At 38.2% G+C, this 27,673-nt stretch overlaps 1 protein-coding gene across 12 annotated transcripts in view; it reads left to right on the top strand.

Moving 5' to 3' along the window:
* Positions 1-25,907, top strand: part of MARK3 (microtubule affinity regulating kinase 3) — a 60,573-nt gene extending 34,666 nt beyond the window's left edge. For 2 of the 12 annotated variants that reach the window (XM_051769483.1, XM_051769485.1), the window contains 12 exons: positions 595-831; positions 924-1,043; positions 1,745-1,844; positions 2,097-2,209; positions 2,952-3,105; positions 4,636-4,853; positions 10,121-10,224; positions 14,950-15,114; positions 15,846-16,103; positions 18,474-18,500; positions 22,781-22,825; positions 24,952-25,907. In XM_051769483.1, coding sequence (XP_051625443.1) covers positions 595-831; positions 924-1,043; positions 1,745-1,844; positions 2,097-2,209; positions 2,952-3,105; positions 4,636-4,853; positions 10,121-10,224; positions 14,950-15,114; positions 15,846-16,103; positions 18,474-18,500; positions 22,781-22,825; positions 24,952-25,297 — 1,887 coding nt within the window. In that variant the 3' untranslated portion in view covers positions 25,298-25,907. The remainder of the gene's footprint in view (positions 1-594; positions 832-923; positions 1,044-1,744; positions 1,845-2,096; positions 2,210-2,951; positions 3,106-4,635; positions 4,854-10,120; positions 10,225-14,949; positions 15,115-15,845; positions 16,104-18,473; positions 18,501-22,780; positions 22,826-24,951) is intronic. The other 10 variants (XM_051769492.1, XM_051769494.1, XM_051769488.1 and 7 more) reach the window with 9 other exon arrangements.
* The last annotated feature ends 1,766 nt before the right edge of the window (positions 25,908-27,673 follow it).

Genomic DNA, 27,673 nt, shown 5'->3' with positions numbered 1-27,673 from the left:
TTTTTTTTTAAAAAAGTAGTTTGATAGAAATATGACAAGTTTTAGTCTCAAACAGAATGAATTACCAGTAGTGATGATGAAACTGAAGTAGGGCTTCTTTGTAGCTTGGTACAAAATGTCATATGTCTTCTTTAAACTGTGCCTTTTTACTTGTTACAAGCTTTGTAACTTAAAAAAAAAAAGAAAAAAGACCAGAAACCAACACCAAAAAAAAAGAACACTTTAAAAAAGTTTAAAGGTTATGTTTATTACCAAACTATTGCAGGATTGCCACATGCCATAAAGCACAGATAGTGAGACTATATTTTGGTTTCATCTGAATAGACCAAAATGTAAGATGCATTTCTGTGGAGAAAACAAATAAATGGTAATAAGTTTTCAGGTAGCATAACAACTCCTATAGTTTGAAGCCATTTTACAGAGATTTTTAAAATAGGGGATATGCAAATGATAGACTGAAGCATATCTAAACACCTTGCAAGGAAGGGAATGTTAATAGATATTTCAGCTTCTTGCCTTTTAAGAATAAGAAAAAACAATAGCATTCTGAATCAAGTATTTTATTCGTCTTACAAAGCATTCTTTCTCTTCCAGGCTGAAAATCTATTGCTAGATGCAGATATGAACATTAAAATAGCTGACTTTGGTTTTAGCAATGAGTTTACAGTCGGAAATAAACTGGACACCTTTTGTGGCAGCCCACCATATGCTGCTCCAGAGCTCTTTCAAGGGAAGAAATATGATGGACCTGAAGTAGATGTTTGGAGTTTAGGTGTTATTCTTTATACTCTCGTGAGTGGATCTCTTCCCTTCGATGGACAGAACTTAAAGGTGCTTTTTTTGTAGAATATGCTGGGCATGATTATCTAATAGTTTAAGTGATTTGCTGCTTACAACTTACTGTTTGTTCTTCTGTTACTAAGGAACTTAGAGAAAGAGTGCTAAGGGGGAAATACAGGATTCCTTTCTACATGTCCACAGACTGTGAAAACCTCCTCAAACGTTTCCTGGTGCTAAACCCAACAAAAAGAGGCACTCTAGAGGTAATGGCACAAATAAGGTACATCAGAAAGCTAGACATCCTATTTTGCAAACTGTATTTTTGAGCTGCAGCTTATTGCCTTACTGTTCCGAATAGTGTGTTTGGAGTGGGTGCTGGAGGTGTGATGGTTGACTAAGGCACATGACTCCCTTTAAAGGCGTTGTTTACTGGGGTTATAAGACACCTGACACCACAGTTACTTTAAAAATGAACGTGTCGCTACACTTCCTATGTTATATATTTCCTGATGATTACCTTGTGGATTCCTGCATTAATGGATGATCCACCAGGACATTTTCCTTGTTTTTCCACATTTTCAAATGCAAACTGGAGGTATTGGCTGCTGTGGTTGCCTTTTCCCTGCCTTTTGTACCATCATGGAGGAGAAAACGAGTCTCGTTTTGGCCTTCCATGGACCTGTTAGACTTGTCAAAGTTGTCACACTGCTCCTGGTCTGTGCTACAGGCTTTTGGCTTTCAACTGTGGGCTAAAATACATCTAACTGGGAAGCAGCTTGGCTTGATGTGTGTCGTTGATTCTCCTCACTGGAGCCAAGCAAAACTGAGTAGGTGCTGGGAATGTTCTGGAAAAGAAAAACTAGAAAAGACCTTAGTCTTTGGTAGATGGGGGAGTTATTCTTCCCACAGCTTATTTTCTTTGCTGGTAAGTGTATTGTGCTAACAAAATCTTTTTCTTTCATAGCAAATCATGAAGGACAGGTGGATCAATGCAGGGCATGAGGAGGATGAACTTAAACCTTTTGTTGAACCAGAACTAGACATCTCGGACCAGAAAAGAATAGGTAACCAAGTACTTTCCAGAGTCTGATATTGTTTGCCTCATGCAGGAGGGGACTTTTTCTCCTCCATCACTCTATTTGTTTGCCACTTGGAAAAAGTAACTAGTCTTTTAATACTATTATTTCATCAGGTTTATTTTCTCAAACTGAATAATTTTGTTTTAATTCTTTAAATGTTCCATGCTTTCTCTTGAACACTCAGCCAGCCTGAATGCCAGAGTTTCTGTTACTTAGAGAATGTGTATTTGTTTTTAGATATTATGGTAGGAATGGGATATTCTCAAGAAGAAATTCAAGAATCCCTTAGTAAAATGAAGTATGATGAAATAACAGCTACATACTTACTGCTAGGAAGGAAGTCGTCAGAGGTAAGTACCAGTCTAAAAATTGCAAAGAAACAAATTGAAGGTGTCCTTAGCAAAGTCAGAAGCAAAAATTAAGTCGGTAACTATAGGCATTGCGTTCCTGCATAAAAGTCCATTACACTTTAAGTCACATTATTCTAATCATCAGCAGTCCAAATGATGCTGTGTTTGTTCTCACCCTGATCTTGAGTCAGTAAACTCTTGCCTTTAGGCTCCCCAAAACTGCCCTGTTTGCTCAGCAGTTACTCCTCTGAAGGATTTTGTTGCAGGTACTGTTCTGTCTAGTCTAGGAGCTTAAGTGTGAACATGCCAGCTCTAACTGTTTTAAGAGAGCCAAGGAGCAGGATGATCAACCTGAAAAAGTTCTTACACTGTAGTTTACCTTTCCATATGATGCTGAGAGGGCTTGGCACCAGTAAGTTGCTCTTGGTTCCTCTGTTGGAGGAGTTGGTGTGTATCCTCTTTTTGTGTTAAAATCTTGGAGAACTCTGACGAAAGAGTACTGAAAATGCAGATGGATTTTCTTTATCTGGTATCCTTTGAGGAGCTGCAAATGCCACTGAATTTTACCTAAGACAGTTGCATAACAACCTAAGAGAAGGTGGAGCCTCTAAGTAACTATCTGTGCCCCCTGAGTTTTCCATGTAACAGGGCTATCCTCCCTGTTCCTGCTCCCATAATGTGATAGATGTTTTTATTCGTTTCATTTGAACTCCTTGTTTCAATATTCTCATTTTTATTGTAGTTGGATGCAAGTGATTCAAGCTCCAGCAGCAATCTTTCACTTGCCAAAGTTAGGCCAAGTAGTGATCTTAATAATAGCACTGGACAATCTCCTCATCACAAAGTTCAGAGAAGCATATCTTCTACCCAGAAGCAGCGGCGGTACAGTGATCACGGTGAGCATTTCTCATTTTCAGTGTAGCAGAATACTGTGACTTCCAGCTCTGCTGGGTTTCTGGATTTGTCTCCATCCCCCAAGTGTAAGGAGGATGACTACAGTGTAGTTCACAGCGTGGTGGTTAAATAGTTCACTAAATAACTAATTTTTTTCTAACTGGTTTTGTTATATAGCCTTCAGAAGCAGCTTCTAGAGGAATGCTGAATACACCAACTTAATTCCCTTATTCTGCCTTGTGTTGTCCCTTACATTCCTGACCGTGCTGGGAAAGTCTTGTTACACAAATTGAAGAGAATGTTGCAACCCCCTTTTTCATGAAAAGCACAGCACTCCTCCCCCATGCTCTTGTATGTCTGTTCAGCTTTTGTTTTCTTTTGACACTAGTAGGTCAGCTTGTGTCTAAAACTTGAAGAAATGTCAGTTTGCCAATATTTCTTGTTTCCTGTTTCCTGAGGGTAGTGTCACTTGATTGTCCTGCAGGAATTAAATTTGTTAAGAACAATGACTCAGACAAACTTACAGTTCTTCTGCTTAATGAGAGTGTAGTCTAGTAGAATAGGGTTTTCTAAATATCTTAAACATCTTCCTGCTCAGATACTTAACTCATAAAAGGAGTCTCAGTTTAGGTCTGTTTTGAAATACCTTGTGTGCATTCAGAGGTTACTTTCCTTGGGGAGTCTTCTGGGATGACAGTTACTGTGGGTTTTGATGCTTTTAAAGCAAGTTTTAGTTACATATATTTAAATATGTATTTATATGTATTTTTTATGTCTGTGTATATACATACACTTTTTGATTAACTCTTGTTAAAACCCTAATTACAAAGTTGATGTAACTTGATGTATCCTCTTCAGAGGTGTAATTGAGGTGTCAGAAAACACAATCCTGACAGCCCCACAGGCTTTTCCCCTTGTCCAGGAATCTATTAAAGCAAGAGGGAGCTTGGGACTATTGAAAGGGCTGCCTCATTCCATTCTCAGGTGTGCTGGAGCAGTTTTCTGTTCCTGGCAAAGCCAAGGAGGCTGGTTGGGAACTGCTGCCACTTCTGGGACATTCCGAGAGCACAGTTCAACAGCCATTAGTGGTGGTCCAGGGTGATGTCACCAGGTACCTGTCTCAGGAACCCTGTTTTATCAGAAATTGGCTTGAACAGCATGTACCAGCTTTGTGCTAATGAAGGATAGTGTGGTTTGAATGAGTCAGTTACTTGTTAAGTGTCTTTAAGATGACTCTAAAGGGTTTTTCCTAGAAAGCCAAACCATGAAATTGGTAATTCTGTCATGAAATTCATAATTCTTTCATGGAAATCAAGTAGTATCTTCATCTGGAAAGGTTTTTATTTTTCACTATTTTACTGTCTCCTGAAATACATTTATTTCAGTAATTTAAATAATTACCTTCTTGCAACTCTGATTCCCAGTGTTAACTATGTTGATTCTCATGTGTGAATACATTTCCACTGCGGTGAAAAATACTGGAGTTCTGAGGAGAAAAATCCTTTTCCTGTTTCTTTTGTTTGTTTTTTAAGCTGGACCATCCATCCCCTCAGTAGTGGCATATCCCAAAAGAAGCCAGACTAGTACTACAGACAGTGACCTCAAAGAGGAAGGAATTCAGTCAAGAAAATCCAGCAGTAGTGCAGTTGCAGGAAGAGGAATTGCACCAGCTAGTCCAATGCTTGGAAATGCCAGCAATCCCAATAAAGCTGATATTCCTGAACGTAAGAAAAGTTCGGCTGTTCCTAGTGTAAGTAGAAACGTTTATTTATCAAAACCATGCATTTTTTGAGGGGTAAAAAACCTGTGATTTATCAGTGGTGCAGATCTTACTTTCCATTCACCAAGAGTAAACATAGGTACTCATACTGTTGCATTTTTTCTCCCCTGCGGTTAGTCAGCTACTCAAGCTACCTCATAGTAGTCTTGAAGTAGTCAATATTCATAATTAGCACTAGTAGCTCTTAGTGACAGACATCATTTGGGTATTGAAAAGAAAAGTAGTTACATTACTCCTGATATCACCAGCTACTCTTTTGTGGCCTCTCTACAGAAGAGTGAAATCTTCTGTACAGAGATTTTCTTACCCTGTTTTATAGTTTCAGGTGTATAAGGAGCCACCTAATCTTTGTAAGCAAGGAAGTCATAGTTATGTATATTAAGATTATCAAAGAAATGTAGTTCTAAAAACTGTTCAGAGGTGCATTTCAGCCTGTATTCAAAAGCAGTATACTTGGGTTTTGTCCTTGTGGGCTTCCCCTGCCTGCCTCTAAACCACAAGAAGAAAGACACACTAAGGTGCAAAACTAATGAATGTACATGGTCGAGCAGTAGGCAGAGTGCCAAAAGAAAGAAGATCCTTTGTTCAGCTTGGCTTTAGATTGTGTACTTTCTGGTCTCTCCATCTGAGGCAAGGTTAGAAATCTGTTTTCACATAATAAAACTTGAATCTTGTAACATTTAATTTCTAAAAATTTAGGATTTTGTACTGAAAAACTTCCTTCTTTTCAGAAGAAAAGCTTCCCAGTCCTTTATTCAGGTTTTGGTGATTTTTTTTTTTTAAACTTATCCCACAAAACTCTCATGTTTGGTCATAATACTCATCACCAATACTTAGAACAGATGAGAGCAGAACCTCCTGAGCTCACAGCTTTTTGACAGTCTGAAGCAAAAGAAATAAAATAAGACTTGTTTCACTTTATTGGCTCTGTATTGTCAGTTGGCTCAGTGGCTAACAGTGACTTGGCTCGAGACTTTCAGCCCAAGAGATTCTTTGGAAAAACACATCTACTGTAGCAGCTGTTATTCATAAATGTGAAAAAGAACTTGGGATTTTGGGGGACCCTTTTCTGATTGTTGTGGTCCCCTGCACTTTTCCTTCATTCTTGATCAGTCCAGAAACCATTCAGATTTGGTTTTTTTCTTACATGATAGTTCTTAGCTACTGAATCTCAAAATTGTGGGATAATCAAATCACTTTTGTCCTACCACTTCGTGCAATGTGGTGCCTTTTTCAGAAGCTTTGTGTCCCGGTTATGACTTATTTTACATTCAGTATCTTTTCATCTGCTATTCTATGATGCTCCCAAATCCTGGAGATTTATTCCAGTAGTCTTATTCCAAATTTCTTAACTACTCTACCTGAAATAATTTTTGAGCTCATAACCATAGGATACTTCTCTGACTTGGTGTGCAGCTGATCCAACTGATCTTTTACAAGCAGTGATACAAGATGGTGAACATGGAATGAGACTTATGATGTCACTTAATAATTAGTGTTTAAAATTGTCTCTGTTTATAGCTCTTCATGTCAGACAGTGCAAACTCTTTTTTTTTTTTTTCCCCCTGCTGGAGATGAGTCTTTGGCTTTCTGCTGTGAGGGATGAAGGGAGGCACTGACTTTTTACACAGTTCCTGCAACTGATTAGGAAGTTTTACTTCTTACAGCACTGGCATGCATCTAGACGGAAAAAAAGGTTATTGGAGTTACCATATTGTCCTGAAGTTGAAAAATGTTTGAGGTGAAGAGAGTTTGTATTCTTACTGAGCACTGAAGTCCTAAAATCTGCAATATGGTGGAAAAACACTGAAAAGACACAAAAAGACTTTATAAAAACAATTATTACTTCAAGAGAACAGCAGAAGCAGCAGAACCAGTCCTTGCTGGAGACCCTTAGTCAGTTTTGTGCTGCTCTTGTTAAATAACAAAGCTTATAAGTATGCACTTAAGGTTAAGAACTGTGCTTGTAGAACAGATAGTTAAGTCTGGGGTTGAAGTAAGGGGCTCCAGGCTGTACTTCTAAAGTTGACAGAGCATTTAAACTCTTGTAAACTAAGTAGTTCTGCAAGCTGAACAAGTGCACACCAAAAATCTTCAAGCTTATTGGGCAAATACGAAATTAAAAACAAAAACCTGCTACAAAGGTTGCATAATTAGCAGCAAGTAGTAACTCCTTGTTAAAATAACTCCTTGTTTATTACTCACAGCTTTGGATTTTTCCTCAGTGTTGTAATATGGCTGCCACAGAACCCTTAGTACAGGTTTAAGAAAACTGGAAGAGGAGAATAGGTGGTACATTTGGAAAATGATTTAGGACCAAATACGATACTGATGCTCTTAAGTAAATGGAGTGGGTCACTGTTGTAAGTCAGAAGCTGGGTTTTTTTGAAAGTTTTTCATCAGTCCTCGCCTTGGTGTCTCTTAATGGGAAAACAGCCTGCCTAAGCAGTGCACACAAGACTCTCTCTAGGAAAAGAGGAGGACTCTGTACCACAAACTCATCCTTTGTGCTGTGATTGGGCCTTGTGCATATGCTCACAAGTCTCAACATGTGCTTTTGCAGTGTCAGCACCTCCTGCAAAGAAGGCAGACAGTGCCATGAGGATGAACTTAGGCAGCTAACCCTGACCCTAGGGGTTGTCATTCCATCAGGGAGCAGGGTGCTGTTGATACCAGTTTCCTGTGCTGTGCAGCTGTGCCATTTAGTCATGTCCAGAGATTAGCAGTCTGAAGATTGGCTGAACAAAAAAAGTCGCAGCTGAAGGGCTTCCTTGATGAATCATGAAAGGTCATATGCTGAAAACTGTAAAGGCCCTGATACCAAGACTGTTCTTGCTAAAACTGAAATTCGAAACCTAGGAAGGCTTCAATCTCCCAACCTCTGAAATCTGAGCCAAACAGGAAAAAAATGTATACTGATCCTTCCATCTTCGCCTTTTAGAATGAGCAGAAGTTCGTCCTTACAGTCCTCCAATTTCAAATATGAAAACCAAACCTTGTCCACTCACAGACCTGGAAAAGCATAGTCTTTAAGGTTTGGTCCAGCACAGAGATTACTGTCTTGTCTTTCCAGATGTGCAACATCACAGTGCATTGTAATGTTATGTGGTGTCAAGGGAAACAAATACTTAATGTTCAAAGGGAGCTAGTGGAAAGAAGGAAACCACCCTTTATTGTGTGTTTCTCCCACCAGAAAACCACTGTTGGATATTCCAGGTGCTCAATTCTCTGATATGTTAAGGAACACAAAACAAAATGATCTGCAAATCCTAATATGCAATACTTCACTGTACCATTGGTTTGCAAGGCCTCCACTAAGTATCTTGCACAGCATGACCTCCCAAGATCATATAAACAAAACTTCACCTTAGGTGCACAACTTTCATTGCTACCAAGTTTGGTAAAGAGAGGAGAGTTTGCAAAGTGACAAATGTCAGAAGGAAGCAGAAGAATCAATGGTGGTTTTTAAAAAATTAATAAACATATATGAAGACAAGGGAATAGACAAGGAATAAAGTACAAGGAAAGGGCCAGGAGGACTTATGATGCTTGGCACATGCCTTTCCCTAAGGAACATCCAGTGAAGAATACTTGAGAACCCTTCAGATAGCTACATCCATCTTATGATTTAATTAATAGTTCTGCTAATCTAAAGTACTGTTGATATTCTTTGTACTTTTTAACACCAGGAGGCTGCACACTTCTCTGTTGCATTTTAATTTGTACATTTACATAAAAAGATGTATAACAAACAGGTCAGCAGTCTCTTAGACAAGATGGCTTCATTGTTAAATCTGCAGCTCAGAGATTCTGTTGCTTGAGACTCCTTGGATAGCGAATATTTTGCCTTAAGGCACTGGAGGAACTTATACTGGTTATTGAGAATACTCCACTTTAACAGTTCTGTTTCAGGTTCGGAAACAAAAAAGGTTTGGCTACTCCCCTTTTGTGCTTGAACTAGTTTTTCCTTTCTTTTTTTTTTTTCAATCCTTCTTCCCATGACTCTCTCCTGTGACCATTTATGCGAAACCTTTTCTTAATGCTATTTTTAAAATCCGCTGAATTTCCCTTGTCTGTCAATAGCATAATTCTTCAATGAACTCCAAAAGGTTAGTTGAGCATGAAGTCCCCTGCCTGACTCTTGGTGGCCATCCTTACTCAACATGTGCTTATCCAGGTGCTGACCAGTCATTCCCTTAAGCTGGCCTCCTCCAAGACTTTCCCCAGCAGTGATGTTTAAAGTTAATAGCCTATTTTGCTTCCTGCTTTGCCCCGTGATCCTTTTCTTTAAGGAAAACTTTTAAAGGTTTTTTTCCACTTTCCAACCATATGCAGTTTCCTCTGTTTTGTTCTTGGGGTGGGGAGAAAAAAATACAAGGCTTGCCAGCTTTTACTTCCTCTACAACCCGGGGGTGCATGTTTGTCTGGACCACCATGCTTTTCCTACAGTAATTGCATCTAACTCTTTATAATTCTGTTATCTGTGAATTGCCTATAGCTTCTCAGTCGTTCCTGGAAAATTGACCGCCAACTTGGGCATATCTCCACCCTCTTTCTCTGTAAAGACAGAGGCAAAGTAATTCTATTTCTTTTCTCCCCTCTTAAGTAAGGTCTGTAGTTTAAGTTCCCCTGGTTCTCTTGTCCTCAGTGTATTATGCTTGTATTTAAATGTATATTTTTAAAAATGTCTTACTGAAATTCTCTGCAACTTGTCTCTTACTCTTCCCTGTTTTTAAAACTTGTCTAGTGTTTTATAGTATCTTAATAATTAAAAGTCCGTGTTTACCTTCCCACTGAATTTTACCACATTTGTTTGTTAAGTCTTTGCTTTTCCTATCTTGTTTAAGGGTTATGATTTTAACTTAATGGAAAATTCTGCAAGCTACAAGCGGTAAAGTATTTCAAAAATAGGCTATAAAGATACAGGCTATCCAGATGTAGATGAATGCTGTATATGTTGAGAATTTGTAATTCAAAACATTGGTACTTAAAAAACCTTAAGCAGTATTAATTTTGAGCCATCAATATGAAATACAAGAACAACTTGTTTTGAGTTATTTTTTCTGATTGCATTATTCCTTAAAAATAGTAGATGGTGTTTGTATATTAATTTATTTAGTCATTGTCATTTTTATAACTGTATAGAACTAGCATTAAGTAAAAACAGCCTTTGATTATATGTAGACTTAACCCCAGAATTTTGTAGGGAATAACAAACCTGTGTTTTTTAATTGTAGAATAATACTGCCCCTGGAGCAATGACACGGCGCAACACATATGTTTGTAGTGAAAGAACCACTGCTGATAGGCATTCAGTGATACAAAATGGCAAGGAGAACAGGTATATGAAATGTCTTCCTCTGGTGTATGTCCCTTGTCTTCACATTTCCAAAAAAATTGTAATGCTAATTTAGAAATCAGTAATATTCTAATGTAATTCTTAATGAAAGGTGAGTACAGATCTTTGGTTATGGAGCACCTGTAAGTATGTTGGGGTTTGGGATTTTTTCCTATACTTGATTTGTATACTCTTTTTAATTAGAATGTAAGAGGAAATTTCTATTTTCTGGTTAAATACATGAAATATTTGTAACAGCCTTCATCTTAAAGCTGTTGTGAACTCTGGTGGCCAAACAACATAGGCTTGCAGAATAAGCTTGTTTAGTGTCAGACCACAAAGTCCTTCTCTCTTGAGCCGTTCTTTTTTTACATTTCACTCTAAACTGTGTTTCATTAGGATTATTGTGAATACCATTTTTGCTATAAAGTCTCAGAGGGAAGGTACATTTTTTCTGAGCAAAGATGAAACAGTGATAGGCAATTTATCTTGGACCGATAGCATTCCTTACTCATACTCTGATAGTCTAATTGCTTCCCAGTATTTATAGAACTCATCTTGAGGAGGGAAGCAACTATCTCTGTATTCTGAGTGAAAACATTAGAGAAATAATGAGTTTCTTCATATTTTCCTGAATGAAAACCTGATTAGAGCACGCAATGGAATTGGAGTTAACCACTTCGTGTGTTGGCACCATAGTCACATCTCATGCCATCCTGTGAAGACTGAGAAGACCTGTCAGAAATAATATAATAGTGAATGTAGATATTAGGTATAGGGTGACAGTTGGGAAGAATACCACCAAATTTCCTGGCTGGCAGAGGTATTTTAAGTTCTAACCCTTCTTCTCAGGATTTTGCTGTCGTCAAATGCTGGTAACAGTTAAGGAGTTGACCATTGCCAGGAGAGTGTCCGGATAGCTGATACTTAATAAAAATGCTTAAGCTTGGAGGAATGTGTACCCCTCTCCTACTCTTCCCAATTTTCTCCACCCCTTCCTAATTTTATGATATATTGCAAAGAGTGGAAGGAAAATACCTATTTTCTAGCTTGTGTTGAAGTTGAAAGATCAGCCGTTTTCTGCACAAAATTTTTCCCCCTCCTTTTGGCAGTTTATAAGGTAGAGTGGTGAAGTTGTGATGTTGAGTGGAAAGTCTGTCTGTCCCCTGTTTGATTCCTGGAGCCTAGGGATAAAGAACATGATTTTGACCCTGTCTCTTCCTCCTAGCTTTCTGCAAATGGAAAGTGATTAAGAAAAAAGTCAAGTATAAGTTTGAAGACTGCCAAAAGTCTAGTTGGCCAGCTGGGCCTGCAGTCAACTGTATTGTGAAGTGCAGCACAGCTATTTGGTACTGTCTCTTAGTGTGTCTGTCCCAGCCTTCATTGGTTACTCCTTGTTAATGTTACCAAGTTTGCTTAGATTAAAGTTCACTATCCTTTCTTTGGTTTGATATGATAATAGCTTTTTTTCTTTACAAATGCTCTTTGAAAAATGAATCTTTCTGTCCAAAAGAGTTTTGATCATTTTTTATTACCTGATTTCTTGGTTTAATATAATATTTGTTCATCCTTAAACTAATATCTTTTCAATATCTTGTCCACAATTTCTTTATTACATTTTTTAAAGTTACTAGGTACTGTTTACTAGGAATGCTTGAGATTCAGATGTTCCCCTAATTAAGGAGTAACTTCATACTCATAAGGAGCTGTCTTTTGAATTTTTTTTCCCCAACTTTGAGTTTCTCAGCAAACTGATGTCTTTCTGGTCTGTCACAGGTGGACATTAATCTCAAAGTTAACACTGAGTAGCACTTGGCAATTATATCAGTAGTATTTTATATCCATAATTGGTTATCCTTGTGTAACTTACCTTTTATTGTCAATATATTTAAAGATCATTTGCTTTTCCTACAAACTATAGCCTTATTTGGGTCATTTGAAATGTCTGAGAATTTATACATATATGTATTTTTATATATTCGTTGTCAGGTAAAAAGTAATTTATAGCTTTTATCATGTATGTTTGATTACTACATTCAGTACTCTTCATAAAGGGTTAAAAAGAGAAAAGGTAATGGTAATACATTGCTAATTGTATTACAGTTGGAGACTTGTCGTCTGAAATGCTTTAGTACTAAACTGCATGTTCCTTTTGGCACAGTTTCAGAATTACTGTGATTTGGCACAGAATTCACAACTTATGTCTGAATATGTTTTGTTGCTGTAACTGGGTAAAGCATTGACTGGTCACATGAAATGCAGAGGCCTTTAATGCAGGCTAAATCAACATGGCTATTGATGGGACTGGCTCTTCAGAATGAACCTGTAATGTTATTGTACTCTCAGCTTGACAGAAACTAACTTTAGAAACTTGTTCTTTTTTTCTTTTGTGAAGCAAGATCTGAAGTAGAACCTGGCCTTTGTAAAAATCCAAGGTGTCGTTAAAAATAATATCTGTGCTTTTGAAATGTCTATTGGTGGCAAATGTTGCAGGCAGGAGTAATTCCTATAAATGATTTCTTACAGATTGGATTTTAGATTTTCCATAGCCAGATACTGACTGTGACCCAGTCAAAACTTGGAGACTTACCCTAAAAGGCAAGATACACATGCTTAAAGTCTCTATTTTTTCTATAGAGAAAGTATTAAAATGCTGCTTGTTCTGTTTTTATTTTGCACATTGTATTCTGAGAAGGCACTATTTCTGAAAGTATGGAAACTCTGAAGAATCAATAGTCAGCTGGTACATTTGATGTTGGAGAAAGTAGTCTTGAAGACACCATGCCAGACTGGGAGAAGCAACGAGTTTTTAAGTCTCACATCTCTCCTTTAACACATTGTGTGGCTGACACAGTCATTCTGCTGGAGATGATTCTTTTGGCTTTCCTCCAAAGCCTGAGCATTAATTAACGCACTTGGGGACTCATGAAACACTCTTCATAATGATAGGCAATTGCTTTAAATCATTTGTAACACAAATGATTTACAACAGCTTCAGATTTTTAATAAGCCTTGGCACTAATTGGTGATTGTTAGCTTACTGTTCCTGTGTTCCCAGGCCAGTAATCCAAGGAAGCTGATTTCTAGAAAAGCATCAGAGGAAAAGATAGAAATGTTTTAATATGTGCTCTGGTCCCTTATTGATACCTTTAGATGTCACATCTTTGGAGGCAGGTGCCTAAATAAAACTTGGGTCTAATGTGTTGTAAAACTAGAATCTTTCTTTTCTATCTTTTGCAGCAAATAGAGAGGAAAGGAGTTAGGAGTTCTTGAGAGGCTAATGACCAATTATTTGGGGATTACTTGACTTCAGTGTATTAGTTTTGAGACAAATGTTCATTTTCTTACCATTTCTTAATACCCTGAGGTAATTTAAATGCTGGGCTGTGTCGAAGGCTTCATTGTAAGCAGTGCTTGTAGTTGGCATCCTGATGGATTTAGCATTGCAAAAAGATGCATGCATGACTCACATGAAGTTTTCTAGATCCTGAGAAGTTAAAAACAAACCAAAACCAAGTATATTTTGCTAACCATCGTAGTCAGCCGTTCAGAAGTCTGAGCTGTGTGGTGTTTTGTACTAGTGCTTTGGGAGCTAAGCCTGAGAAGTGGGTCAGCTGACACTTGTAGCTGGACTAGCATTTGCCTCTGCAAAGTCTGCCATACCACAGTTAGATAAGGGGACTCGAGTTTCAGTGCGTGTAACCATGAAGTAACTTGGAAGTGAACATGCAGTGTCATGAAACTGTCACTGACAATTACTGACTTCTTAACCTTGAGCAATATTTCTGAATTACAGTTGCCTTACTTTTAAAGCAAACTTCAGATGAATTACATATGGTGGTGTAGTCTGAAAGGCCCAAAACATCTTGTGGCCTCTCACTTTTCTCCTATCCTTACCATTGCTTGACAATGTGAAGGCTGCAAAGATTATTTTGGGCCGAAGAAAGAAAAATATTTCATGCTCCTATTTTATCATATTGTACAGTTGGCAGCTTACTGGCCATTCTGCTAAGACAGTGCTGTATATATCTTCCCTCAAAGCCTGAATGGTAATTTGGAAATTTACTGTTTGTGGCCAAGCAATATGAGGTGCTTTTCAACAGTCATATCTCTTTCTTCAGGGAACAACAGGTGTATTCATTGCCTACTGCGTGTACAGGTTGATGATTACTAGTAGCCTTTTCCATTTGGCCTCTCTGGAGTTGTTAAAGATCATTATATTTTTGGTTTCAGTTGTGCCTGTGAAGTCCCTCAGTTATCAGATGTTGATTTGACAGCTTGCCCAACTTACACTAATTTCTTTTTAACACGGATACATTCTGAAAACAAAGGATTTCACTGCAGTAATGGAGCTAACATCAGTCTTTTGGAAAGTGCATTTGGTGGGGGTTTTAATGCATTGTTTACTGTTAAGACCAATACAAGTCACATCAGTGCTCTGGCACAGAATTCTGAGTTACTCAGGTTCTGTACATCAAGGAGGGAGGGTATCACTGCAAACTAATGCTAATGGTAAGAGCATGGTCACTTCATAGATGTCAAGTGCTTTTTAAGGGAAGTGTAGGGTAGTTACTGCTGTTTACGTAGAAGAGGGCTGTTAGAGTTCGTGTTCTTTGATAAACCAGTTAATAGAAGGAAAAGTTTGCTTTTTTTTTTCTATGCAGTAGTTTGTTGTTGGTCCATCATGCTCTTCTTTCTGCCTCTGCCTGAACCCAAACCCCCTCGCAGCCTGACAGAAATGTTCGCTTACGCAGCTAGCCCTGCTTCAGTTTGTACCACATCCTTCTCCAGTGTTCGGCTGCGACATCAGAAGTCGATGTCCATGTCAGCCTCTGTGCACACGAAGATGATGTTGCCTCCAATAGACAATGGCGCAGATAACTTCAGGCCTATGTAAGAACCTGAAATCGTTGTGAAACTAACTTATACCCACTGCTTCTTAACTTTGTGCTGTGGAATTTTAGTCCTAGATTGTTCTAGTATATATCGCCCACAAGATGTGTGTTTCCTCATTTTTTTAGTCTTGTTTACATTTGTCTTGTGGTGTGTCAGGCTGTCTGTGACATAATCCTGCAATAGTGAACCTTAATTTTTTTCCTATTGTTAGGAGTATTGGACATTCCCTATTGTCAAAGTTTGTGGGAGACTTTAACTGTGTATCCTGAAGGACTTCGCTACTTGGAGCGGTTTGCTTGTAGAGAATTTTGTGTAGGATACTTTCAAATTAGCAAGACTTTCAAAGATGTATGTATATATAGAATGTGGAGGGAGAGACATTAAAGTTACCTATTGCTTCTCTTTCCTGGGAGGAAACTTTTCTGGTCTATTCTTTTATCAGTCTTCTCAGTGAAACATTGTATGCCTGGTTGATCTGGTCTTTTCCAGGATACTCCTGTTGCACTTTTCTGCCTATGTGGGTTTCTGTTTCGGCAGCCTTTTAATCCTAACTTCTTACAAGTTTTGATTCCATACAGTGCTGTAATAATGTTGGTATTTCCAACCCTGGCCTATATAAAAGTGTCTGCTTATGCTTTACTGTAGAACGTAGTGTTTTGTGTCTCCTGCTGAACCCGTAGTGCTTCCGTAAAGACGTTCTAGCATTGTTTTTTTGTTTTCTGCTCTAGCACTATTCCTGATCAAAGAACTCCCGTTGCTTCAACTCACAGCATTAGCAGTGCAACCACACCTGATCGTATTCGTTTCCCCAGAGGAACGGCCAGTCGGAGCACATTCCATGGCCAGCTCCGAGAGCGACGCACCGCGACCTACAACGGGCCACCTGCCTCCCCCAGTCTGTCCCATGAGGCAACACCACTCTCACAGACTCGGACCAGGGGCTCCACTAATCTATTTAGTAAACTAACTTCAAAACTAACAAGAAGGTAAGCCTCTTAAAACAGCAGTGCAACATTTCCTTTTTTTTTCCCCCTCTTTGTTTTTATAGTAGAAATACATAGTAGCTCATTGCTTAGGTGGTTTTGTCCACATTCTCTGATTAGTGGCTTAATTTCTGCAACTTAAAATGCACTTGCTTATGATTTTTTTGTAGTTCTTTTTTGGTTACAGAAGCCATTTGTTTTTAGCAGTTGAATCAAATGGGATTAAAACAGTTTGATCTACACTGTTTCTTCTGTGCTCTTCAACCTCATGTCATGAATGCTGCAGAGATGAAACATTTCAGCTCAGTTGAAAAGCTGCTCACTGACTGTGTGGTCCATCAGTAGATGGCATAAACTAGGATCCCAGTCTCAGTGTTTAAATGTAGTGTTGGAAGCTCAGACTGTGTTTCCCAGTCGCTCTGTCAGTGTTTCCAGAATAACCTTGCCAGCAGCACACAAACAGAAATATTACAGGTGAAAGGGTAGGAGCAGGGGACAAAAGCTTCTACTGGCAGTAGTGCTATCATAGACCATCTTAAAATTGGCAGTACTAGGATTTCAGTCTAGGCAGGAGTCTGGTCAAACCTTGAAAACCTATTCCTATTTTGACCTTTAGTTCATGTGCAGATTCTGGGGTTGGTGTAAAGGTGTTTTGGTCTAGCCAAAGCCTAGCTTAAGCAGGTGTTGCCCCTACACTAACAGTTTTTATTCTAATTGGACTTCTAATTTCAAATCCATGTATGATTTAAATTGATTCCTACAAACCCAAAATTGAAACCCACCTTTTTTCCTTCTGTATTTAAAACCCACCAGTTCACATACTTCAGACCACTCTGATATCTAGAACTTGTGTTTGTAGAATTGAGGGCTTGTTTGTCTTTGCTTTAAGATAATCACCAAGATTTTGTACCCTCCTCATCATATGAAGTTTTTTGGACAATATTATTCTGATCTTGGCCTACTAGCTTTTGTTTTAGGCTTATACCACATCACCACCAAACCATTTTCTTCCTGTGTGTTTTATGACTGTAGTTGACTCCCTCTCAGTACTCTTTTTGTAGTCTCCCTATTTGTAGTCTACTATTTGTAGTAATGCTAAGCCAAACTCCAGTTTTTCAGAATTGGCTGATTTCAATTTAGAGAGTAAATTTCTTTAAAAATTTAGAAATTGTTTCTGTGAAGAACAAAAACATGACAGTCTAGTAAATGTTTTAATCTGTTCAGTTCTCTGCCAGGTATCACTTCCCTGTGAAATACTATGCTGTAGAAGTTGGGTTTGGGTTTTTTCCCCTTCTTTTTCTGCTGAGAGAGAGAAATAGAAGCTTAATTTGAATATCTTTAATAGTTAAGTCATCTGCTTTATATCAAGTGAAGTCTTAATCAGACACATCCTTTTGGCACTTCTTTCCTTCTGTAGTTTTGTTTGTAATATCCTTACTTAATTTTCCATTTGACATTCCAAATGTGGACGCTCAAACTGTGAACATGCAAACTTTTCACTCAGTTGTTTAGTCAGCATTCAAACTTCTATCATTACCTCTGAGTTTCAGCTTTTGCAGTGCAGTGTGGTTTCCTTGAAGAAGTTTTTCCACACGACTTTTGACAGTAGTTTAAATTCCATCTGCACTTGATTAAATAACATGCAGTTTTAACACAATAGCACTGTTAGGGATGGTTAGTTTGCACTTGGAGGACCTCCTGCAGCTGGGGCTCTGTTATACTTGGTGCTGTACAAACTACTAAGGAGGTGGATAGTGCCATCAAAGGACAGGGTTATGTTTCTTCTCTTTAAATAATTTTTTAAGCATTAAAACTTGTTAGTTTACTCTAGCGTTCTCTATGGGAAATCAAAATTCTTTTGATTATGAACTACTTATGTACTGGTGTAGGCAGTTGTTACAGCTTGTGCCACTAAATTAGCTAAATATTTAAAGCAGTTTTGGGCACAACATGGCTGACCTGATGTTATAAAGGAAGGAAGAAACCTAACTCTGAGGATGATCAAGATATAATTATTTAGAGTTACTGATTTTTGTTTCTATGGGAAATATATGAAGAAAATCCAAACATATTTTTATGTGACCTTGCAGATTTTGAGTTTTAAAGTGTTTTGACACTAGTACGTACTTTCATAATACATAAATTCATAATAAGTACTGGTGACATATTTCCCTGAAAAATTTGAAAGTAGCAGTGCCAGGAGTTTGACTCTTCAGACCCTAAATCATCTGCCTAATCTGAGAATGTATTGAAATGTAATTTAATTGTGCATTTAAAATGAGATCTTTTTGCATGCTTCACTCTAAATGCCTTTTTCAATTTATTTTGTACAACATTTTTTGTTAATCATTATTTTGGCTTAATTTCTTTTAGAAACATGTCATTCAGGTTTATCAAAAGGTAGGATTTATTTATATTTAAAAAAAAGTGGCTCCTGCAATTAACAACAGATTTGGCTTTTCTAGCCTTGGTTTTCTGAAAACTAAATTTCCTGCTGAGAACTAAATACTTTCTTTCTTCAGAGGAAAGCATAGAATAAATCCATTAACTCATGATGATACTTAAGAATCTGTGGCACCTGTATAACAAGATGCTAAGCATGCCTTGTGAATTCTTCTTTCTTTGATAGAGTTGGTAGTGCCAAAGTAATTCTGTTCTCTGTACTAATACACTTAGCATGCTTATGTTTGAAGAATGAGGTGTTTGATAACAATGATGAAAGTATAAACAAAACATAAGGTTACAACCAAATAAAGGTAAGTGATGTTAAATTTACATTATGTCTTTGTTTTATGATATTTAAGAAGAAAAAGATTTGTTGTCTGCAGCTGATACAATAGAAAGCAAACTGAGCACAGTTGTGAATTGTGTGTGGAAGACTGAATGAAGATGCAATGGCTGTGTATTTGTTTTAAAATGAGATGCATTTGCTGAAGTGAATTGCAGCTGAAGTGCAAAGAGAGCACTTCAGTTCTAAACAAAAAATGCGTTTATGCAGATTTATTAAAAGTGAAAAGCCCAAAAGCCTGAATCACATTTCAAGCCCAAAGGATTTAATTTAGTTTTGCAATTTGGGAATGAATCAGGCTGCTATATATCTTGTTAATCCATTATGATTCATGAAAGTCAGTTACACAATTTTGCTGTTCAGGTAAATTTTCCAGTGGAAGTTTGTGATAACCTGTTTAGTTGTATCATATTTTGGAGCTTCTTAAAGGGTGGTACTTCCAATTTCCTAGTACTGAGGGAGATGGGGCCAAAAACCAAACATCTGTTTTAACTTTCAAAATACAGAGCTATGCATGTGACTGTAATTTGAAGTTTGTCAAGGAAATCCTTAGATTAGAGTGAGGCCTGAGAGGTGTAAATTACTGCCTAAATTTGGATTTTTAATGTACAGTCCAAGGCTAAAGGTACCCTATTTGATTAAATGAGTAAATTCCATACCATGGTAAATAATCAGTGCTCTTCCAAACATGACTGTGTTTAAAGTTGGTTGGGTTGGTTGGCATTGTCACAGCTGACTTGAGAAAAACAACTGTTAGTTAAGGAAAGGAACCATCCAACACAGCACACAGATGAAACTGAGCAGTGGCAATGGTTTTAAGTCATCGTGCATCATGAGCTGTGGGGTGCAGACCACTTTGTTAGAGGGAGCTTTTGTCTCTCTCTGTAGTCACATTGCTTTTAAAATAAAGGATTGTGATCTGTGCAACTCTCCACAACTGGATGCATCTAAGTTTGTTACAGTACTGCTCCGAAGAAAAGTGGGAAATGCTAATATGAGTACAGTTTTGAACTAGAAGGTTACTGTTCAAATTTGAGACTTAATTTTTCGATAACTTAAAAAAAATTTCCTTTGACTGGAGGCCAGGAGTCTTAGACCGGTGCAGAAATAGCTGCTACAGCTTCCACGAATATGTCTTTGAATAAGAGATTTGCCAAGTCTTACACCACCTACACAGGACCAGACTGTGCTTTTTAAATTCTGTTTTAAGTGGGCATGGTGTCCCTCCATACCTGATCTGTATGTAGGTACAAAAACTGAAAATTTGGGGGGGGTTGCCAATTTTTTTCTTGCTGTATGTGCTATGAATCTTACCTAAGATCACTGCATTTGATAGTGAAAGAACTACTGTAACCAAGTAGCACATAATACCACAACATCAGTTCCAGGAAACTGAATAAAAGTAGATAATCAGTCACTTGTTGTTAAACTGAGTTTTATTATTGTACTCAGTACACAGATACATATATATATATATGTATGTATATGTATGTATGTATATCTTGTACTATGCACTGTCATTGCCAATCTGCATATTGTGGAAGTCTAACTTTTTTTCTAACAGCAAAAGTGACTCAGTGTTCTGGATTTTATTGCACCATCATTTCTCCGTTTCCATGAACTGATCTTATTTTATCATCTTGCACTTTTTGTTGGTTTTCCATAGACAGTTTTCTTTGTATTTATTTGGATTTTTAAAACTGAGTATACAAAGATGTAAAGAACAGGAAACACAGCATAACTCAGGACAGATGTGTGGAACCAGTCTGATTTGTGAAAGCCTTTCAAAACCATAAGGGAGATAATGTGTAGGTATTGCGTGACAAATGAGAACATAACTTGCTCGTGTATTTGTTCCATTCTTGAGACCAAAAGAGCATCTTGGTCCATAAAATCAATTTATGTAAAAACACAAGCAAAAGCAGAAAATTTACAACACAAACTAACACAGATGTGAAGGCTGTATTAGCAGTGAGGAGGCCTCAGGGCTGCATCTCGCAGACGCACAGAAACAATAGTGGCAGCACAGTAAGTGTCTGTTCCCAAAGCACCAGTGCTGGGCAGTACAACTGGACTGTAACTGTGTCCATGGTGAAGGAAGGAGAGGCTGGCACAGCTCTCCAAAGCTTGGCATCATCCAGAGCTCATACTTGAGGATGCATGTCACTGAATGCAGTTGCTCGTGCTCAGTGAATGGAACACTGATGCATGGAAAAACTGAACAAAGTCAGGATTTTCTGAGAGGCTTCCATGAAAGGGTGTTTATTATTTCAAAGTGGCAGGTATATTATAAATAATGACCTTTCTTAGGTTTAGAGTACAGTGGTTCACAAACCACAAAGTTTGACTTAATTTCAACCTGAAAAGGGTGTCAGAACATCATTAGGGAATTTTCCTTACAGACTTCTCTGGACAGATTCCAGTAACAGCAAGACTATTCATTGTTGGGGAAACTGGTTGTGCTCCCATTTTCTACAGCCTTCAGCAAGTTTCAAAACAAAACCCAAAAAGCCCACAAAAATCCATAAATGTTTGCACCTCTTATAGGAACAGAGGAGGCTCTTTAAAGATCAAGTACTCTCCGTTTTCCAGTTGAGCAGTGTTTTTTAACTTGATTGCTTTGCCCAGTAAAACAATCATTTGAAAGGTGTGGGTCTGTTCAGTTGGTATATGTCATGGTTCTTTCCTACCTACCCCTTTTCCTGTCCTGTAGAGTTGTTGTAGAGGGTGACTTCTTGGGTAAACAGACAAGAAAAATCTTTTTTCACCTTCCCATGAAAATAGCTACAATAGCTGCCCACGTGGAAGCTCTAGAATTAGCCAAGGACTTACCAGTTGTCAGTCATCTTACAAGGGTGATCCCTCACTGCAGCCCTCAAAAGGAAGGAAAGGAAGAAATTAAGCCTTGTAACACCCCACACACCCTGATAAAAATACCACTGTGCATCAAAAAATAAGTTTACTGTCTTAGATTCCTATCCCTAGACACCTGTCAGCCAAACTGCTGTAATAATTTGCATTATTCAGGGAAGCCAAGTATTACCTTAGATAGTCTTGATAAGAGCATTGTACAGGCAGCATCCTTCTGAGCAGAATTGACACTGATATGTCAAACTATGCGACTGCAATAATGGGAAGGTAGAGGGAGGCAATTTTCCCCTCAATTCTTTTTAATCCTGGGCATTTAAATTATGGTAGCTTTAAGCAATGCAAGAAGACAGAAAGCTTAAGCTTGCTCTTGGGTGTGGAAGATGCATCAGTGTGGGAATTAATAAGATGGAGTTACCACAACTTGAGAAATCTTGGATTTATGTCTTAAATTTTTGTTAAAATATATATGCATCTTCTTTTCAATTAAGTTATTTTGGTATTGTTTAAACACCTCAGATCTGATGTGCATGCAAATACAAACGATGATCAGACTTGTCTGTAAATAGGGGGTTTTTTTCAAATAGATATTTTATTCCCAGATAAAACTTTTAAATATCATTAGCCTGAAAATAATTGGGAGTTATTTCTTTTTAGGAGTTACTTACGGAGTAATACAATCACTTCAGTATGCTTTGTAACTTTAGTTTCACATTTTCTGCTTTTAGAACCTCAACTTTATTCAGTGAGTTCTGCAGATTTAATATATAAACATACACTGTTAAAATTAGTAATAGTAGTTTTAAAAACTGTAGTTTATAGACTCCCATTTGGTTTGACAAGATGTTATATTCTGAGTTTGACCTAACCTACAAAGTTCTTTACATCTTTGTTGATTTGTATTTTAACACACCTTTTGTATGATTGCAGTATCTTTTAGCAACTACTCAGCTATTGTATACTGTAGTGTAAGATTTGTCTTCTCTTTCCCACTTCCTTTTGCTTCTGCATTCTTTTCAATGAGGCTCCCGACTGAATATGAGAGGAACGGGAGATTTGAGGGCTCAAGGTGAGGGTAAAATTTTTGTTTAAAATGTTACTTAGGTGAGTTTGAACCTTTCTCCCCTTGATTATGTGGCATAGTGGCTTCAGGCAGCAGCTTGTGTTTCGTGTAAGTCATTGAAACTAAACAAAGCATTTCTGTCTGCAAAACAGCTATTAAAGCACAGACCGACTTGGTTCTGAACTTTCATCTTTCCTGTTTCCTTTTCCCATGTGTGGGTTGTTTGGGTTTTTTTGCGTTTTAGTCATTGTGATTTGCTGTTGTCGTGTAGATGTCTAGATAAGTGGTCTCTAGTGAGGCTGCAAATGTGTGGAATAACCACTGAAAGGTGGCAAGATATTTCTCATCTCCAAAATCACAGATAGTTACATATTTTTCATGTTATACTCTTTGTCCAAAATCAGCATATCAAAAAATACTAGAAATTATTGAACTTGTGCTGGTTTTGCCAACTGTTTTCAAGTAGAAAAAGCTTTCAAAAATAAAAGTAGCATTGAATAAAAGTTGGGTTTTCCCCTGGCCCCTTACAACCTTATTAAGTTAAAACCTTAAAACAAAATACTCTTTAATTTGCTTGATGAATTTTATAATATCTGGCAAATCACATAGCTGGATTTGACAGCATAGTCCTATGACTCTCAGAGTCACTGGAAGTCTTTCAATAGAAGAAAAAATACGAAAGAGGTTATCTTTAAGAAATATATGTATTTAGTTGTGGCCTTGCTATCACTTTTTAACTTTTTCATAATTGCCTGCTTAATGGTATTAAAAGAAAAACATTGTGTAACCAGAAATTCATTGCCAACTGTTTTAAAGAGCAGCTTGCCTTAATATTGTAAATTGAACTCGGAGGCTCAACATGAGATTTCAACTGCATGGTTTGGGGTCAATTAGGTTAACTATTTTCAGGAAATAGTTAAGTATGACAGTGTATTTAAATTTAAAGAGGCAACTGACAGTGTACAAATATTCACAGAGCAAATCTGTTTTTTCCCTGGAGGTCTAGATGTAGTTCCTTATTCTTTAGCTGCGTGACCACTGATTTTAATTAAAGTAGAAGAATGATTGCAAACTAGAAATTTCTGGAACGTTTCTTTCCTTTGTCCTGTATAACTTTACTTATCCTTACCAAAGGAAAAGCTTTTTTATTTAAAAAAAAAAAAAAGTTGCAGACTTGGGAAGCACAGGCTCAATATTTTGTACTTCATCGTAAAACTGTCACCATCTTTACAAACAACATCGAGGAGGTGACTTCCAACTCTTCTTCCTGCACTTCAGCCTCAGAGGCACTTCACTGCAGAGCTTGTAGCCACAAAAGATTTCATCACTTTACCTCTGTCAGTCGTTGGTATTTAACAAATTACTGACCAACTTCAGATAAAGCATCTCCTTGCTGTTGAAGGCAACCCCAGTATCCTGCAGTGCCTGGATCTCTGGGGATCATCTCAAATACACCACCACAGGAAGGCCACAGTGTAACTGAACCAGTCCAAATCTGGGGGTGCATAGTGACCCTGGGGCAGCAGGTGGGTGCCTCTGGTCCTGCTGTCCTTCTTCCTGCTTCCAGCCAACTACTGTGGGACTCTGGGCCTTTGCAGCGCTTGGTCTCCAAGCTGCTGCACAGGAGGAGGTGCAGAGGAACCCCCATCACTTTTCTGCATGGGGTCATCCTGGTGTGTATAAGTGGGCACCTCCCATGGACTGGCACTCCCTGAGCACCCTTTTGTCACAAGTAGCTGCTGTTTGAATGTTCCAGAAACTTCTAGCACAGAGCTGGTGTTTCAGCTGTCCACGTGGCCCGAGAATAGGGGTTTGAGCAGAACCTGCCTTAAAATCAAGTCATGGGTGACGCATGTAGTTCTGCCTCCAGAAGGTCATTTCCCTCATGCTCCTGAATCCAGTGACTTCCAGTTGTCACACGTTGTGCCATACCTTTGTTTCAGCCCCAACAGCTGATGCTTTACCCTGACTGTGTGTGGACAGCAGCTGGGAAAGCGGGGCTTGGCTCGGAGCTGGAGCCTCCAGATGCTGCTCTAATACCAGTAGTGTGTGCTGAGTGTTAGTTTGCTTCACTAATGTGACCCGTGGGGAAGGTGGCTGGCGCTGCTCACTCATAAATTCCTGTCTTTCAGCCGCAATGTAGCTGTGGATCAGAAGGATGAGAACAAGGAAGCCAAGCCTCGGTCGCTGCGTTTTACCTGGAGCATGAAAACCACCAGCTCCATGGATCCCAATGACATGATGAGGGAAATACGAAAGGTCCTGGATGCCAATAATTGTGACTATGAACAAAGAGAGCGTTTCTTGCTTTTCTGTGTCCATGGAGATGGGCATGCGGAAAACCTTGTACAGTGGGAGATGGAGGTGTGTAAACTGCCAAGACTGTCCCTGAACGGAGTTCGCTTTAAGCGGATATCGGGAACATCCATAGCTTTCAAAAACATTGCTTCCAAAATTGCCAATGAATTAAAGCTGTAACAAGAAAAATAGTTAAGTTGTAAATTAGTTAGCAATTCCAAGTGTTTTTGAGAATTCCGATGGAAATGTATAGAATAACATTTAGGCAATAACTTCTGCATCCTTCTGAATAGTGATATTAAAAAAAAAAGCTGCTGAGCTGGGAGGGAGAGTTGGACTTTTTTATAAGTGCACTACAGCATTAAAGTTGCCTACTATGTAAAATATTACCCCTTCTGCTTTATTTCCATTGCTCTTTGACAACAAATTGAAACACAGAATATATTCATTTAAATATGCCTCCTGTTTGTGTGGATGTGTGAATGTACAGTATGTGTGTAATATATAAAGTATTCTATGTAAACAATTCATTTACAACATCGAGCTGTACCAGTACCTCTTTTTGGGCTAATTTTGGTGCTAAAAATTGAAATGGCCAAGGAGGAAACACTTGAGTTAATATTTAAAATGACTGAAGCGATAACCAGTAAATGCAGGTTTACAGTTCACTGCTGTGTTAAGAAAAAAAAAAAAGTGTGTGAAGGGTTTGGATTTACGGTTGTGAACATGATTAGTCCTGTTTTCTAAGTAGATCTCATGAGATTATTAAAAATTCACTTTTACTGAGTAAGTCTTGCATTATATTTTGCCCACCTATTTATTATTTAAGTCTGAATCAAATTTTAATAATGTAGTTAATTTGTGCATTAATATTTGGGTAAACACTTCCATTCTTCTGCTTCTGCTAAACTACTAAAATTGTACTTTTGTCCTTTTGGCTTATGGGTATTGATCGCAGCTAAGAACACTTCTCTGTTGTTCCACCGTTCCCTTAGGGAATGGGGCAGTCTAAAAGGAGGTGCTAATTGCTGACTAGTTACTTTCTTTCAGAGCGAGTTTTCCACGTTAGACTAGGTCAGACTGATACAAAGCACAAAGGGACTCTCATACTAAGGCCGTACTTCACTGCAAGCTGCCACATCCCAGTCGGTGCCACTCTGAGGTCTCGCTGCAGGTAGGGCAGTGCTGTCCCTTCGTCCTGGGCACACACGGCATTGAAACCCAAAAGTGGGAATCAAATTGGTTACTGATCTCCTGTGTTGTAATGTCCCAACTTGCTGAACTACAGCCATAGGCAGTAGCAGTTAAAACTTCTCCTTGCAGCTCCCTTCCAGCGTGCTTCCCCTTGGCTCCGGTTGTATTGCTTTTGATGGCTCTGTGCCAGTTGTGTCTCTGGCTCCTGCTGCCGAGAGAATCCTCTGTCCTCTGTTAACTAACGTGCAGTGTGGAGACCCGCCCTTGATGAACCCTCTGATGGCCAACTAGCTTTCGGTAGGACGTGAAGCTGCTCTGGGATAGTCCCCACTATTTAACCATCTCTGCAGTGAGCCGGATCTGAGTTTGCTGACTAGAATGAAGAGATTTCTTCATGCACTGATTCCTACTGATACTCAGTTTATTTCATCGAGGACTTGTGTAGATAATATCCTGCATTATCTACTTGACTTTTTGTATTAATGTTTTGTGGTTATATTTCAGTGAAGCACTTAAGCATGTACTTAACATGTGCTTTAAACTGGAGCCTAAATTTGCATTTTAAATTTGCAGTGAGCTAATAGTTACTCATAGTACACAGTTCAGATTTGACCCCAGGTGAAAATGCAAAGTCCTTAATATTTTGCAAGTTAGTTCTTGTGATCTGTAGTCTGTGAAGGCAGCAGACTTCCCCTCTCTTTCCCCCTAAGCATTGATATTGATTATGCTAGTTTAAAGGGTAATCATAGTTGTTAAATGTAGTAAATATTCCTGAATTTACATTTTATTCTCTGTATATTCTGTATCATGCCATGGCTTGAGAACTCCAGGTGCTACCGGAGTTCAGTTGGCTTTCAGTGCTCTGCCCATGCCTGTGCTGCTCAGTATGGTTTTTTCCATGAAAACTCCATTTTGTAATAGCAATAAGACATTTCAGGGCAGTCATTGTACTTTCTCAGGTGAATGGTCACCTATCCTTTCACTTCCTACATTTTAAGCACTCCTCCAAATGTATTTTTTTTCACCCGGCAGTGCACTTTGTTGTCTGAACTGAAAAAGTGTTCTGATAAATGATGTAAATCTGTATTCGATGGAAGTTCCAAAAGGTTTCATATTAAATGTTTTCTGAAATACTCTCTTCCTACTTCACCTGTTAAGTATGTAAGTGTTTCTAAAAAAAGTGCACCACTATCATTCTTTGGATATTTAAAGTTTGTACTTTGGGGTTTTTTTTTTTTTCTTGAAGTGTTCTCAAAAGGTTCTTTCAGGGTAAATCTTTATTTGATGTATTAAAAAAAATCACTGATTATAATTAGAAACAGATTTTTAACAGCTTCCTTCCCAAATGCCTTGTAAAACTAC

The sequence above is a fragment of the Manacus candei genome, unplaced genomic scaffold (genome assembly GCF_025592945.1).
Source record: "Manacus candei isolate 608988 ecotype Guabito, Panama unplaced genomic scaffold, ASM2559294v1 h1tg000109l, whole genome shotgun sequence".
NCBI classification, from domain to species: Eukaryota; Metazoa; Chordata; class Aves; order Passeriformes; family Pipridae; genus Manacus; species Manacus candei.
This window is presented reverse-complemented; position numbering and strand designations above follow the sequence as displayed.